Below are 14649 nucleotides of genomic sequence, written 5' to 3'. Positions count from 1 at the left end.
CAGTCAGTTGAGTGTGTGTGGAACAAATGAATTATAAAGAAGAGCAGTTCATCCAAATATCTCTGCTGACTGACAAGCCTCAGGTAGGGGCTTAGAAATAACAGAATAGCCTTTTGTTGGTTTAGCTGTGGGACATTTTCAACCAGTAATAGGCTGGTGTCAATTAATTAGTTTGTTTTTAATGAACGTCGTATTCCAGTCAGGACAATGATCCACTGCCCCTGTAGTGGACCTGTCTGTGTGTGACTGTGGCTCAGTCAGGGTTTGGAAGGGGTGACCCACGGTGACCCCATGGTGAAGAGGGGCACGCTATGAGACAGTGTGAATCTCCCTCAGGATCTCCAGTGGAATGCAGCACCAGATGGACCTGATGGAAAACACATTCCTCGTGTTGCTGCTCTTCTCCCCTCTTGTCTTTTTTCCCCCCCTTGTATTCTTCATCTTCATAGTGTCAGTCTTCGTCTACACCCTCCGCTTTCTTGGTCCTATCTTTCTGGTCTTCCCTCACTGCCTTTTCTGCAACTACCACCCCCTACCCCACCACGGCACACACACACACTTCCACACCTCCCGTTTGTCTGTTCCAGTGGAATGTTTGCATTCCTCAGCTCCTCGGGGCATGATGTTTTCAGGGGGAGGGGGTGTCATGGGAGAATTAAGGCTTTTTGGGAGAGTTTGAGGTGAAGGCTTTGCCGGAAAGAGCAGGAAATAGTCTCTTGTTCATTTTAATGTGGAAATATCTTTCCTCCTATATGAGCTGCTGCTGTCAGGGATGCAGTATTTTCTCATTTTGTCCGTAATTTCTGCTGATTTTATTCCGTCTAGGAAAGAATGGGGAAAATGTTTGGCTTTCATTTCCAGTGGATCCTGTGTGTGTGTGTGTGTGTGTGTATGTGTGTGTGTGTGTGTGTGTGTGTGTGTGTATACACGTGCAGTGATCTGTGTATGTGCTGCTCTGCACTGGTATGCCGGGTTGGTATGTACAACATGTTAAAGCGGGTTGCAACAGCCTCCCTTCTGACAAGCATCTCCTCACCTGGCCAACGTGACCGCACATGCATGCGCGCACTCACACATGCGTGCACACACACACACACACACACACACACACACACTCAGTGACAAGCATATAGCTTGTCCACGCACATACATTAAGGCTATGGTTTCTATTGTGAATGAAAGCTTTGTTTCTGTGTGGAACATTCCTGTCTTTGTCATCTTCCATGCATCTCTCAGGAGATATAAAAGATATTTCTTTCGCCTCTGGTTCTAGTTGTTTTGCATTTTTTGGGTATGTGTATGTGTGCAGTACACATCATGTTCAGGCACATCATTACCATAGTCCAGGTTCAAAGGAGGTGTTGGAGAATGAGGTGAACTTTTTTTCCTCCCTTGCTATTGTTCAGCTTCTGTTTCTACCTGCTCTCTTTTCACTTCTCTGATCCCTTAGCCCTGTCCTTTTTATTTTTCCTGCTTTCATTCTTTCCACCAATCACAGAGCTTGGACCAGGTTGCCTTGACCAATGCCACCATTCTGGATGGCAGCGGGGGCGGGCCCAACGGTTCCCTGGCTGGCTCATTGGGCTCTGTGGCTGTCTGTCTTCCTTCTGAGTCTTCTCTCACTGACTCTCTCCACACCTCAGCGGTGAGCTTACAGTTTAGAAAGACAGATGTGGAAGGAAAAAGCCGGATGCCTTGTCACTGCACTAGATAAGAAATGAACAAAAAACATCTCTCCAATGATAGATAATAAAATGAGATATTCGACCCCTCCCTGTGGCAGATTTGTATTAGATTACAGCAGCTCGGTATTTACTTGAGAATCGCCGTTCAGATGTTAACACAGTGACTCATTCACTTACTGGCATCTTGTTGTGACTATTACTGCCCACAAACTGTCTGATTATGGGTTTTTAAATATCCTAGTAAAGCATCTTGAACTGCATGTTCTTTTTGCTATTTAAATACTGTTACCCTCACAAATGATGCACAGCAGTGCCACCCGGTGGTCCTGATGACAACTGAGCTGGGAGGCACACAGCTCACTGTAGCAGTTATCTGTCCTTAGCCATACATTCAAACTTGACGTCTATCCCACCCTTAGCAAACACTCTTTGCCCCTCTCCGCTCCCTTATTCCGTGGTTTGTGTCCCTCCTGTTTTCCCGTAGAGCGAGAGTGCGAATGACGAGGGCGGGGAGGGGGAGTACGTCAACCTGTACTCATCCAGCCAGGCCAATGGAGAGCTGCCTCTCTCCCTCAGAGTAAGTAGTTGACCGCCAAGGTTTAAAGGTCAATTCCATTTACACCTTCCGTCACTTCAGGACATGATTCAATGAAAATTAATTCATTCAAACCTTTATTTAATCCTTGGAGATGCATTGAGAGACAACCTCTGATTTGCAGCGGTGCCAAGGTTAAAAAAGAAAAAGAAAACTAAGAAAAAATAAGACAGTAAAGGAATTAATCATTAAAAGTGAAATCAAATTATTAGTCAAAACGTTTACCATCAAATACAGGAAATTTACAGCTGGATTCTTAAAACGCTGTGGCCTGATGAAAACAGTGAATCTTTCTTAAAAATGCCTTTCAGTTCATTTTTAAGCTTGACGGGACACCAAATCTAAGCGTAGTCTGTCCTGTGTCAGAATTAACTTCAGGAATTTGACGGACAAACCAATCCTTTGGTCCGGTTTGTTAAGATCCAGCATTCCGGTCCATGCTCAGTGTAGAATTTGGGAAAGAAATGTATTTGAGTGGCAGCTGTTACCGCTTGTGCCAGTGATCTGCTGCATTGAGAAGCGGAAACCAACAGTGCTCACTGATTCATCTCTTGAAGTGGTGGAGCTGAAATGGAATTTGAATGTAGCCGAACCTGACGGAGCATGACCTGAGAGAGACTCCTGTGCTGTGGTGGTGTCCTGTTGAAAAGATGTCCATCCATATGTTGTTCTGATTGCCTGGCTGGTGATTACTGTCCCTGACTGTGCTTCAGCTGTAACTTAAGCATTTAACTTTGTTCTGATCTAACACCTGACATGTCGCTGCTCCAAAAGGGTTTCTCAATGGTTCACTGGTTTTCAATTTTCCAATAACATTCCCCATAACAGCCTCAGAGCCCCCTGTGCATGTGTGACTGTGTGCGTGCGAATATGTGTGTGTGACTTTGTCGCTTGGGCCATGTGCATTTGGGTTGGATTTCTAGGCATGTGTGGGTGTGTTGGAATGGTGCGGTGTGTAGTGTGTGAGTGAAAGAGCAAAAGAGAGGGAGCAAAAGAAATGGCGAATGGATGTGTGGGTGACTTGCAATTTACATTTGGTGCAGTATCTTGTGAGTGTATGTGATTTCTACCCTCTGGACAGTGTGTGTGTCTAATTCTCTATTGGGTTTGTTCTGTTTGGTTTTTCCTTGCTCATATTGTGGAAAAGTTGCATTCTACACATTGGCCTTTTAAATCTAATCCTAGATAACAGTAATAACATCCTCTGTAAACATTGCAGTAGACATTTTGTATGAAGCATCCATCTCTCTCCTCACCCAGTGCCGTGCATGAAATCTTGGTGGTTCATATGATCTCATCGATAGCAGTCCTTCCTGTCATTGCATGGAATCATTCTCCAACAACAATGACTTATGTTTTCATGTAACCTGCAAATGTTGATACTACCTCTCCTTTTTGTTAACTAGGAGACGATCACGTCTGATGACGTACTTCAAGATGCCACCCCTCCGGTGCCCTCATCCAGTAGCAAAGAGGCTTTGGACAAGGAAAGGTAAAGGACAAGACCTTTAGATCCTGGCTTATAAGTTTAGCCCAAGACCAGCCCATCTGAACTCAAAGAGCAGATGTCACGGGCACCTCAGAAGGTTGTGTGGGCGTTTGTGAATATCTGTGCTGATGATGCTGGTTCATGTGTTACAGGAGGCAGAAGTCAACGGAGTCGGCTGGGAGCGATGAGGAGGAGGTGGACGAGCTCTCCCTCATAGACCACAAGGAGATTATGAACAGGATAACACTAAAACAAGAAGTAAGACATATGTTGATACAAAAAATATGGATACCACTTTACCCTTTACCCTTGTTTATGAATGGTTTATGAATGGGTTTTTAATTAGGTTGTAAACAGTTTATAAATCATCAATTAGCAGCTATCACAAGTTCTAAACACAGTTTTCATTCATCAGTGCAGGTTCAGTGTTTGACAAGATGCTGCACTGCATCTACTCTGCTAAATCTTAGATCTTGCTTGCTGCTTGACTTATTTTACTTGTGCCTTTATCAGTCCTTGATATCTGCATCAATGCATGAAAACTGTCATAACTTGTTTATAATTGCTTATAAATTATTTATAAAATGTGTACAAACTAAGAACCTAATTATAAGTCGTATTGTAAAGTGGTACCAAAATGGGTAATACCCAGAAGTAAGTAGAAAGAAATAAGAAATATGTGATAAACTGTTGGATGTGAGTATAGAATACTTTTTGTCATGTGTTTGACTAGTACAAGCTATTTTTTTTAACCGAGAAAATCTCAGCATCAGTTCTCATAATATATGCAGCAATGCAAACAAAGAACAAGTAGCCTATATACAGTGCATAAATGCATAAATTGACTAAAGGAAAATAAAAATAATAATAACAATAATGTCTAAATAAAAATTTGCAGATAATTTTTCAAAATATTTTCTGAAATATAATTATAACATTTGACAGTGTAAATACTCTTTTTATGTTTGTTTGTTTGTTTTTTTTAATAAAATGTACAGTTCAGTTTACTAGTACAAGCTGTTTCTGGGTACGTTAGATGTGGCATCAGGCCTGAGCTTCATTTTATTAACTAATTGTATTTTTGGGTAAAAGACTATGGTACATAGTTATGACAGCACATGAAAGTAATCACAACACCGTGAGAGCCATTGCTGCCCTCTGGTGCTGAGCTTCAGAAATCACAGAGCTAGAAATTATCCCTCCCCTCTTTCTTTTTTCTGTTTGGTGCAGTCTGACAGACAGATATGTGTGTATGTGTGTGGGTGTGTGTGTGTGTGTGTGTGTGCGTGTGTGTGGGTGATTATGTGCAAATGCCAGTCTTCGTTCTGCAAGGTTAGAGGGAGTGGGATGATAGTGATTAAAGAAAATGTCCAGGAGAGACGAGGGGGGAAAAAAGGAAGTGAGAGATCCATAGCCGCTGGGGATATTTACAGCCATGGTAGAAGGATGTGTAGAAGTGATCTGGTGGTGCTATCATCACACACTAGTCTCTCTTTCTCTCTGTCATCAGTGGAGCTGGTGCAGGACAGGGAGAGGTGGGGGCCGTTCAGAGTAGGGAGGGAGGGGAGGAGGAGAGAAAGGCGCAAGCTACGTTTTGGGCTAGACTGCATTCCTGTCTTAATCCTCATCAACTCTATCTGACCATCTATCTCTTTCTCTTCCTCTCTCCCTGTCACACTGTTCGCCTCTTCTCTTCTCTTCCACCTCCCCACCTCCCTCCATCTCTCTTGTCATTCATTTCCTCTGATTCCCCGTGCCTCGCCCGTTCTCTCCCTCTCTCTTTTTTCCCCAGAATGACGATGGCCCTGACGTTCGTGCTGGATCCGGAGATATTCTGTTAGTCCACGCCACAGAAACAGACCGCAAAGGTACAGCGCAGGATGCAATCTATGACTCATACTTAACCCCGTTTAGCATGTATGTTACTGTGCTTCTGGGTTACCAGCACTGCCTCATCTGGCTAGCCTGACACACCTCGCAGTGATGTTGTATTGAACGCTGCGACTGCTTTCTTGTAAAGAACGATTCTTCAGTTTGACTGATGTGTGGTTATCTTTTAGTACTTAGTTCAGTATAGAAATTGCCTCAAATTGTTTTGGTTTAGTCATTTGCTATGTGTCAGTCTTGGGGTTTATATTTCATAGTGTTATCAACTTTAGCTGAATAATTGTGAACTTGTGCTGGACATCAACTGAAATATGCTTTCTTTCATTTTTTTTTTTTGCTTGACAGATCTTGTTTTGTACTGTGAAGCCTTTCTGACTACATATAGGACATTTATAACCCCAGAGGACCTCATTAAGAAGCTACACTACAGATATCCTTTTCAAACCACTCAGCTCGTTGCTTAAATACTGAATTGCTAACAGAAAACTGTTTTTGTTTCTTTTTGATTCTGGCAGTTTATTGTTCAGTGATTTTTTTTTATTCTTTATTGAACCAGGAAAGACTTAACTGGCTGTTCCTGTATGATCTTAGCAATGCTGCTTGGCTCCACACCCCTTCATAGTCCATCCACAGTTTTCTGATGGCAGCTGAGCCACTTTCTCAGCTGGGATCTGAACCAGTGACTCTCCAGTAACCATCTTGCTCCTCCAAGTAGCCTACGTCTGTCTCAATGGATGTGTCACACACTGATATGTTTACAATATACTGACGTATGCATGCATATATTGGCTCGAGTCCACCCTATACCTGAAAATCCTTTTGAAAATAATTGAGGAAACCTGCCCAAAACTTAAATTACAAGAGCTTTGAATAGAAAATAATGTTTGAAAGTTGTCAAGCCCAAAATGAAGAGTGTGTTTACATTTTTTGCATACCGGAGTGTTCCTTTATGTAGAATGTATATAAATTCCCAGGGCATTTTCCCCACTTTGATAATATACTGGACTCTAAACCCTCTGGTATTATTTTGTGGTGCAGAAAAATGTGCTCAAAGTGTTTTTTAACATGTATTTGTTTTTTGAAATCCTGTTCTCAATATGTTTTCAATCTCCTTGACCACTGAGAACATATACCAGGTTCTGCCACAGTCCAGATACCTTCAAGAAGCGAGTCAGCAAAAACACGTTCTTTGTGCTGGTCCGCGTGGTGGATGAGCTGTGGTGAGTACGACTCAACATTTCTGTCCTTAATCTAAAGCAGAGCTTGGCAAACATGGGGGATGCCCCTCCCCAGGGGGCACAAGACATTTTAACAAGTAGACATGGAATATAAAGGAGGAAATAGTGATCTGGCAGTGACCGAATAAATGAATACAGTTTTTCTTGTACTCATTTATTGGAAAAATAGCTAATGCTAACATTTCATTGTTGAAAGAAACAAGGTTAGATGAGTAATATGTTTCAAAGGTTCATACAAAATAAGAGAAGTTTAAAAGCAAAAGTGAAACATTTGGTGCTTGATGTGTATTTCTAGGAAGATTTGAAAAAAAGTAGCCTAACTCACTATGGTCTGTTTAAGCAAAGCTGAGTAGCCCGCTGTCAAATAGCTTATGCAGCCGTGTTCCAGTTCATGTTTATTTAGAGCTCTTAATCACAGTTACACAGGCCCACAGTTTATAGAAAACAAACACGACACTCCCTGACCTAACCCCTCATGACAGGCAAGAAAAACTCCCCAAAAATACCCTCCAATGGCAGTGAGGGGAAAACCAGAGGGAGAGAGAGAGAGAGGGAAGCCCCATCCAGGCTGGTCAGGAGTGCAGCAGGTGTTGAGTGGACAGTCAGCTTTCTAATCAGTTGAAATAAATAATTAATAAATAATTAACCTAACTCTAATCAAAGGAAGTCAAAAATCTAAATAAACTAAATGAATCAGAATAGGACAGATGATACCAGACAATAAACAACAAACAGGCAAAAAAGCATTCAAAGTGTAATAATAATATCTACTTTTAAAAGAGAATGTCGCCTTCCCTTATATAATTAAAGGCTGTCTACCAAGTCATCTGTTGCCAATAAGCCCCAGGTACCAGTGTGTAACAGAACTTAAACTCTGTCTCTGTGATTTTTGTACTTGAAAGGGTTTTTGTATGTTCTTGTATTTTTGAATATGATTAACTTGTTTTTAAAACTCATCCTACAGGATGAAAGTGATCCATTTGGATTAAATCTGAAAATTGGGTATTTTGAAACAGATTGCAAAGTTTCTGATCCTGATGATTTGGACCTGGATTTTGTAATCTAGTCCAATTATTTAATCAGGATTAAAAGCTGTATTTGGGGTTTTCAACACTAAGGCCAAAATCTGGATAAAGTTAATACCAAACATCAGGATAATTTTGGTCCCACCTACAGGGGTGGATTCAGATTGGATTAACAAAATAACTTCACAGACCTTTACTGAAATGACATGATACTGTCTTTTTTTTTTTAACTGGTTAAAGTCAATTACATAATTGGAAAATGTATCCAATTCTCCAGACCATTCTGATCCAGATTAAGAGTTTTGAAAAAATGGCCCCTGAGAACCAAGGCTCTGATCTTAGGTAGCATAAAGCCACCTAGAGCTACACCACAGACGATGAGCTGGAGCCTGACTTTGTCAGCTTGTAGGAACAAGCTGTACCCTATTGTTGCACCATGAAGTATAACCAGAAAAGCATGCCAACATCCCTGCAAAATCACTCTGGGACATTTTTCAAGTCAGTTTCCTAATTACTGTGGAGGGATCTGCTTTAGAATTTATCCCTTGATGGCATCAAGAGATTGTTGCTTCACTTTTCTACTAGCTTTTGGAGGAACTTTTTCATAAAAACAGATTTTACAAGAATAAAACCCATTTCAATAGAATTTTCCCTCTAACATTTTTTTAGCAATGAAAATGCATGTTTGATCATCGAGGAATTAATGAATTGACTTCTTCTCTCTGCTCCTTTTCCCCAAACTTTCTCTCCTCTCTCTCCTCTCTACCATCTGTCTGTTGCTTCCCCCTCAGCCTGGTGGAGCTGACAGAAGACATCCTGAAACAGCTGATGGACCTGGTCTTCAGGCTGGTGTGTAACGGCGAGCTCAGCCTGGCCCGCGTGCTCCGCAAGAACATCCTGGATAAGGTGGAGCAGAAGAAGCTGCTGCGCTATACCAACTCGCTCAAGCCACTTGCTGCCCGCGGAGTCTCTGCCAGGTACACGGGTCAATTCATCCTGATCTCCTCCTGTGAGGCTCTGTTGATTGTACCGTAGAGTAGTACCACTTTTAGCATGCGGTTTTCATAGACACTGTACCTGCTAAAAGAGATCCATTTACTCCATTCAAACAAGTGCTGATCATGAGGATAACACACACAGGTGTCTTCAGAGGTACCAGCATTGTCATAGTTGTTCTAACTTCTTTTGAGCCTTTAAATTCTTAGTGACTGATTTATTTTCTTGTGAACTGTTTATTGGAAACTCAAGACCCCAGCCAGTCCCCAGAATTGAATTAGTTTGCTGATTAAGACATCATGTAATTGTGTGTTTTTTTCTGTGTGTGTGTGTGTCCACAGGCCTGGAACTCTACATGACTTCCGCAGTCATGAGATCGCCGATCAGCTCACACTCCTTGACGCAGAGCTTTTCTACAAAATTGAGGTATAGTGGCGTTGAGAGAGGTTGTCGTCTGTGTGTTGGTGTTGGTTAGCAATCCTCCACATTGTTTGTCTGACAAGTTAAATTTAGAGGCTTTGACACTGAGCCCCACAGAGCCAACGCTGACTCGTTTCTTGGCCGTACTTGTCTTCCCTCAGATTCCTGAGGTGCTGCTTTGGGCCAAGGAGCAGAATGAGGAGAAGAGTCCAAACCTGACTCAGTTCACAGAGCACTTTAACAACATGAGCTATTGGTAAGACCAAAAACCCCCGTCCTCCACGTGCAGTGGCCTCAGATCTCATCAGTGGCTGTATCGCCTATCCTCACATTACCTGTTTCAAATTCATCTGACATTAGACTAGATGGCATTGGCCTTGAAAGTCTTGGACAAAAACAAATAAGGTACCATCATTGCCACATTTTGAGTAAATATTACATTTCAAGTTTTGCAAGCTTTATTCACTTTTCTTTTTATCCAAAACGTAGGTTTAAATGTTTAAATGGACTTGTTCCTGGGCCTATCTGTAGATACATCAAAAGATTGCAAAATATCAAGTCCTGGAACTCACTACCTGATCACTCGAAATGAACTTCACCATTTTCAAGAGAGCTAGTCCTGCTTAAGTCAGCAACCAAACTCGTACTCATGTTTAGCTTCATATTTGGTAGTGTCATGTTTTTTCCATCTTAGTCCTTCTCTATTATTTTCCTTCTTTGTCTTTTTCTAATTTTCTGTAGCTTTGGTAATACTTAATACATCTTCTATTGTATCTTACTGCACTTACTTCACTTTGTGTTTTCTTTGTTTTTCTTTCAGTGTTTTACTGTTTTAATCTCTTGCTTTCACAAAAGCCCTTCTAGGGACAGGTTTTGCAAATTAGCATCAGCTACAAACACTGCGATACTTGCAGTCTTCAGCTTATCTGTGCATACTGCGTCTGTCCCCATCAAATAAACCATAAATACATAAATAATATTACTGCTTTACCACCAATGCATCATTGTCACTCAAATGTGGACACCATATAATTATATTTTTTCTTGTCCTGCAGGGTCCGCTCTTTGATAATTCAACAAGAGAAAGCCCAGGACCGAGAGAAGCTGCTTCTCAAGTTTATCAAGATCATGAAGGTTAGTTGCTTTACACTCACAAATACTTAACACCAAAGAATTTGCATGTTGTGTGATTGCTATAACGTATCAATTTCTTATCGCAGCACTTAAGAAAGTTGAATAATTTCAACTCCTACTTGGCAATACTGTCCGCCTTGGACTCGGCCCCCATTCGAAGACTGGAGTGGCAGAAACAGACCTCAGAGGTGAGAGTGCTTGGCAGCAGGAGTCTCAGGTTGATATGTGTGTAGTTGTATGATGGCATGTGGGCTATGAAGCTGTGAACTTTTACATGTAAATAAATGTTTGCCATATTCAGTGTTATTCCAAACAAGTTCACACGATAATTAAGCCCATCACCCACAGATAAAACTCCCTGCAATTTGTCTCATCACTGACAAAAAAAGCTGTGTGGTGGCATTTTCATTCTAATATACAGATGACCTTTAGTGATGCCTTTTACATCAGCCACACATCACAATTTCTAATGGAACTGTGCAATCGAAATCATGGCATGGCTAATTATCTGACAATCCTGCAACTCTCTAAAAGTTTTTTCTCTGCATGTGAACATTGAAAGGCATTTCCCTCAGCGCCCCACAAGTGTATTTTTTCCAGTAGCGTTTAATTTACTGCCAGAAGAGGGCGACAAACCCTACAGAACCGGAAAGTTCTGTAATACAGGTTTAAAGGACCATACCAGTGATTTTGCATGTTTAGCTTAATATCATATGTCACGTTTCTGCTTCCCAAAGTAAGCAGTCGGATTTTAGAACTCCGATATCATTTTTCCCACCTTTTATCCGGGCACTGGTTTCCATTCATTCCACTATGACATGAAAATGGACTTTTAGGGACATCATAAAGTCATCCACATTAGTTTTCCTAAAAGAAGCAGCACTGTTGTGTTTTGATGACTTGAAATTAGGTGGAGTAAAACAGTCCCTCCACTGCAAAATAGTTCCCAGGGAAACATTTGCTTTCCACAGCCAATTATCAGTTCTGTGGTTTATGAATGGTGACGACTTTGTTAGCCACAAAGGCAGAACATTATAAATCGTGTGTTTTCAACCATAAATACAATTTTGAAAATGGAGTGATTTTGATTTAATGTTGTGAAATTCATAACACCCCCCACATGATTTGCAAAATGGATTGTAGCAATGTAAAATGTGGGGAAACTGTAATAAACAGGCCAAACATTCAAAATCACTGGTATGGTCCTTTCAGACCCACATCCCACAGCCCAAACATGCTCTCCTTAAGATAAAAAGGAATATGCCTCACTACTTCAAATGAGTGTCAAGATTACTTTTCTCTCATATTTTGTTTGTTCTCTCATCAGGGATTGGAGGAATATTGCACATTGATTGACAGCTCCTCATCCTTCAGAGCATACAGAGCTGCTCTGGCTGAAGTGGAGCCTCCATGCATCCCATACTTGTAAGTGAATGGGTGAATACATGCGTCTTCCAATATGTATGTGTCTTGTGTCTAGCAACCACTAATATGCTACTAATTTATGTGTTGTCTCTGTCTTCCTCTTCCCAGGGGTCTCATTCTCCAGGACCTGACCTTTGTCCACCTGGGGAACCCTGATCTCATTGATGGAAAGGTCAATTTCTCCAAGCGCTGGCAGCAGTTCAATATTCTGGACAGCATGCGGCGCTTCCAGCAAGTGTAAGTTCACAGGAGGAAACTCACATTGAAGGACTCATGCAGTCTCTATTAATAATAAGCTTCGCAGATGTAAAGTATAGTAGTAAATAATAAGAGAGAGAGAGAAGCACACCTCAGGATGTAGGGCTGTATAGTTATACTAGTGGTGATAATAGCAGTTACATCAATACTAGTAGTGTTGCAGCAACAGTAGTAATCATAATAGCAATAATAATAAAACCTCGGATAACAGTAATAGTCAGAACAGTGATAGCAAGAATAGTAATAATGGTAATTGTAGGTCTGATTGTAGTGGGACTGAGTAATACTAATAATTGGAGTAGTAATAATATGACTAATGAGAGCTAAAGAACATATTGTAAAAATGGGTGTTGGTCAGGATCATGTGGGGGGCAGCAGGTGCTTTGCCAGCACGGATGCAGACTCTACAACTCCAGAGGCAGAAATACCTGCTGAAAGGTGACAAGAAGCAAAGTAGGAAGTAAAACGTTTGTTTCAAATGACAAAGTCACCAAGTTTCTTTGTAGAACAGAGAATATTTTTACATGTGATATTTCCCACGCAATCCCAAAAGAATGAAAGGACAGAGTTCAACTTGATTATTTTAATTGGAAAATTAGAACATACCAAACAAAGTGCACAAAGTGAAGCCAGATTGCTCTTCCCCTCTGACTCCACAACTTGTCCATAATAGGCTGATGCTTGTGGAGAGCCAACAAAATATGTACTACTGTAATAGATGTGGTTTAAAATATAGTTTAATACAGTCTTTCTGCAAAAACTTACACAAGTAAAATGACTGTACTTGTACACAATAGAAAATGTAGGAACCACAGAACTAGAATGGGGTAGAACGTTGCTGTTTGTTGTGGTCATTTGGGAGGCACAGAACAAAACAGCAATTACAGTTGTTTTCTGTTGTAACAAGTCAGTAGAGCTGTAAACCTCTTAAATGATACATTCTGTCATAGTTTATCCCAACTTTGGTGACGAAGAAAAGTGTTTGTTAATGTTAGCTAATAGCTAATGTACCATGGAAACGTTCCACATGAATATAGCCATTCTGAAATGTTGATTTGAAACGGAAAGACCGTTCCACTCTTTTCAAGTTCTGTGCTAACTACACAAAAAAGCTGCTGAATTACAGTAACTGGAGTAACTTGAATTACTTTCTTTCCCCGTTGATTATGAAGAAAGAATTCTCATGTTCTCACTAAGGATTTATTGCTTACATCAAGCCTGTCCTCATCCTGCAGGCATTACGAGCTGAAGCGCAACGACGACATCGTGTCCTTCTTCAACGACTTCAGCGACCACCTGGCGGAGGAGGCCCTGTGGGAGCTGTCCCTAAAGATCAAACCCAGGAACATCACCAGGCGCAAGACAGACCGCGAGGAGAAGACCTAGGGCCTGCGGGCCTCTGCCCCCCCCACGGCTCAGAGACTGACCTCCAACTGTGCTTCATGACACTAACTCCACTTTACTACAGACTGAGAAACAGACAGGTAGAAATGATCAGCTGGAGCTAATGGGAGATTCACTGCGGCAAAAACAGAACAAACTACAGTAGACTGAACAGTGGCTGAGGTTTACAAGGAGCTCTGCTGCTCTGGGAGATTATAATTGGGATTACAGTGGCTCTTGCGTTTGACAGGGAGAGACTTGGTGACGATGGTATGACAGGAGGAAGCCTGGTGCCAAGGAGGAGTGAGGAACCGATCACACAGAGTGGACAGGGAGACGCTGAGGAAGTAACCCCAAGTCTGCTCCCTGGGCTCTCTGTTTTAGAGTGGAGCTGGTGTGTGTTTGTGTGAGATTGAGGTGAATGGTCCATTACTCCTTGAGATGCTCCTTCCTCTTCCTTTATGTATGTGCCATTCATTGGTCATCTTCTGCAACCCACCTCCCTGACTTCCCCTCGACTGGCAGAATCTCCTTAATGGTCCAGAGCAGCCTGCCGTGAACTGTCATGTCAAAACGCCGGCTGCACTTCTCGAGAGAGAGAGAGAGAGACTGCTGGGGATGTGAGGGGATTCAAACTTGAGAGGATGACCATTAGGGACTGGAAACCTACGAGTTTGTTTTGAAACATTTTGTGTAAGAATCATGTATGGTTATGAAATGTATTATATACAGTGCTCCTTTTGTTCTTAAAAAGGATGTTTATGCTAATGAGAAGAGCTTAGCTTCTCCCAAGTGCCATACATATGTGCACTAAAAAAAAGCAAGCAAAAACACAAAAAGAGAATTACTAAAGATGCTGTGATCTATGTATGTCATACTGAATCATTGTGTGCCATGTTCAAGTATAGAGAACCATCAGGCAATCAGAAACATGTCCCAGTCATGTCAGTGTGAAAGAGTGTTTGTGTGTGACTGAAGTCCTCGGCGACTTGTGTGTTTGTCATTCCATAATGTGCTGTAGTAAATCATTTTGATTCCTCTTTGGGATAGTCAAAACCAACACATCACACTGTGCTCTCAAACTCCCAATAAAACAGCTCTGTTTCTATAAATA

General features: G+C 41.6%; 1 protein-coding gene across 11 annotated transcripts in view; it reads left to right on the top strand.

The window, feature by feature from the left end:
* Window positions 1-14647, top strand: part of rapgef1b (Rap guanine nucleotide exchange factor (GEF) 1b) — a 57105-nt gene extending 42458 nt beyond the window's left edge. For 7 of the 11 annotated variants that reach the window (XM_030064710.1, XM_030064708.1, XM_030064713.1 and 4 more), the window contains 15 exons: window positions 1499-1645; window positions 2170-2262; window positions 3687-3772; window positions 3922-4027; window positions 5562-5637; window positions 6002-6086; window positions 6784-6876; window positions 8711-8896; window positions 9257-9341; window positions 9497-9591; window positions 10391-10469; window positions 10556-10657; window positions 11797-11894; window positions 12003-12131; window positions 13388-14647. In XM_030064710.1, the coding sequence (XP_029920570.1) occupies window positions 1499-1645; window positions 2170-2262; window positions 3687-3772; window positions 3922-4027; window positions 5562-5637; window positions 6002-6086; window positions 6784-6876; window positions 8711-8896; window positions 9257-9341; window positions 9497-9591; window positions 10391-10469; window positions 10556-10657; window positions 11797-11894; window positions 12003-12131; window positions 13388-13538 (1611 nt within the window). In that variant the 3' untranslated portion in view covers window positions 13539-14647. The remainder of the gene's footprint in view (window positions 1-1498; window positions 1646-2169; window positions 2263-3686; window positions 3773-3921; window positions 4028-5561; window positions 5638-6001; window positions 6087-6783; window positions 6877-8710; window positions 8897-9256; window positions 9342-9496; window positions 9592-10390; window positions 10470-10555; window positions 10658-11796; window positions 11895-12002; window positions 12132-13387) is intronic. The other 4 variants (XM_030064718.1, XM_030064716.1, XM_030064715.1 and 1 more) reach the window with 2 other exon arrangements.
* Window positions 14648-14649: the final 2 nt, after the last annotated feature.

Source organism: Myripristis murdjan, chromosome 12, assembly GCF_902150065.1.
Source record: "Myripristis murdjan chromosome 12, fMyrMur1.1, whole genome shotgun sequence".
Classification (NCBI taxonomy): domain Eukaryota; kingdom Metazoa; phylum Chordata; class Actinopteri; order Holocentriformes; family Holocentridae; genus Myripristis; species Myripristis murdjan.
This window is presented reverse-complemented; position numbering and strand designations above follow the sequence as displayed.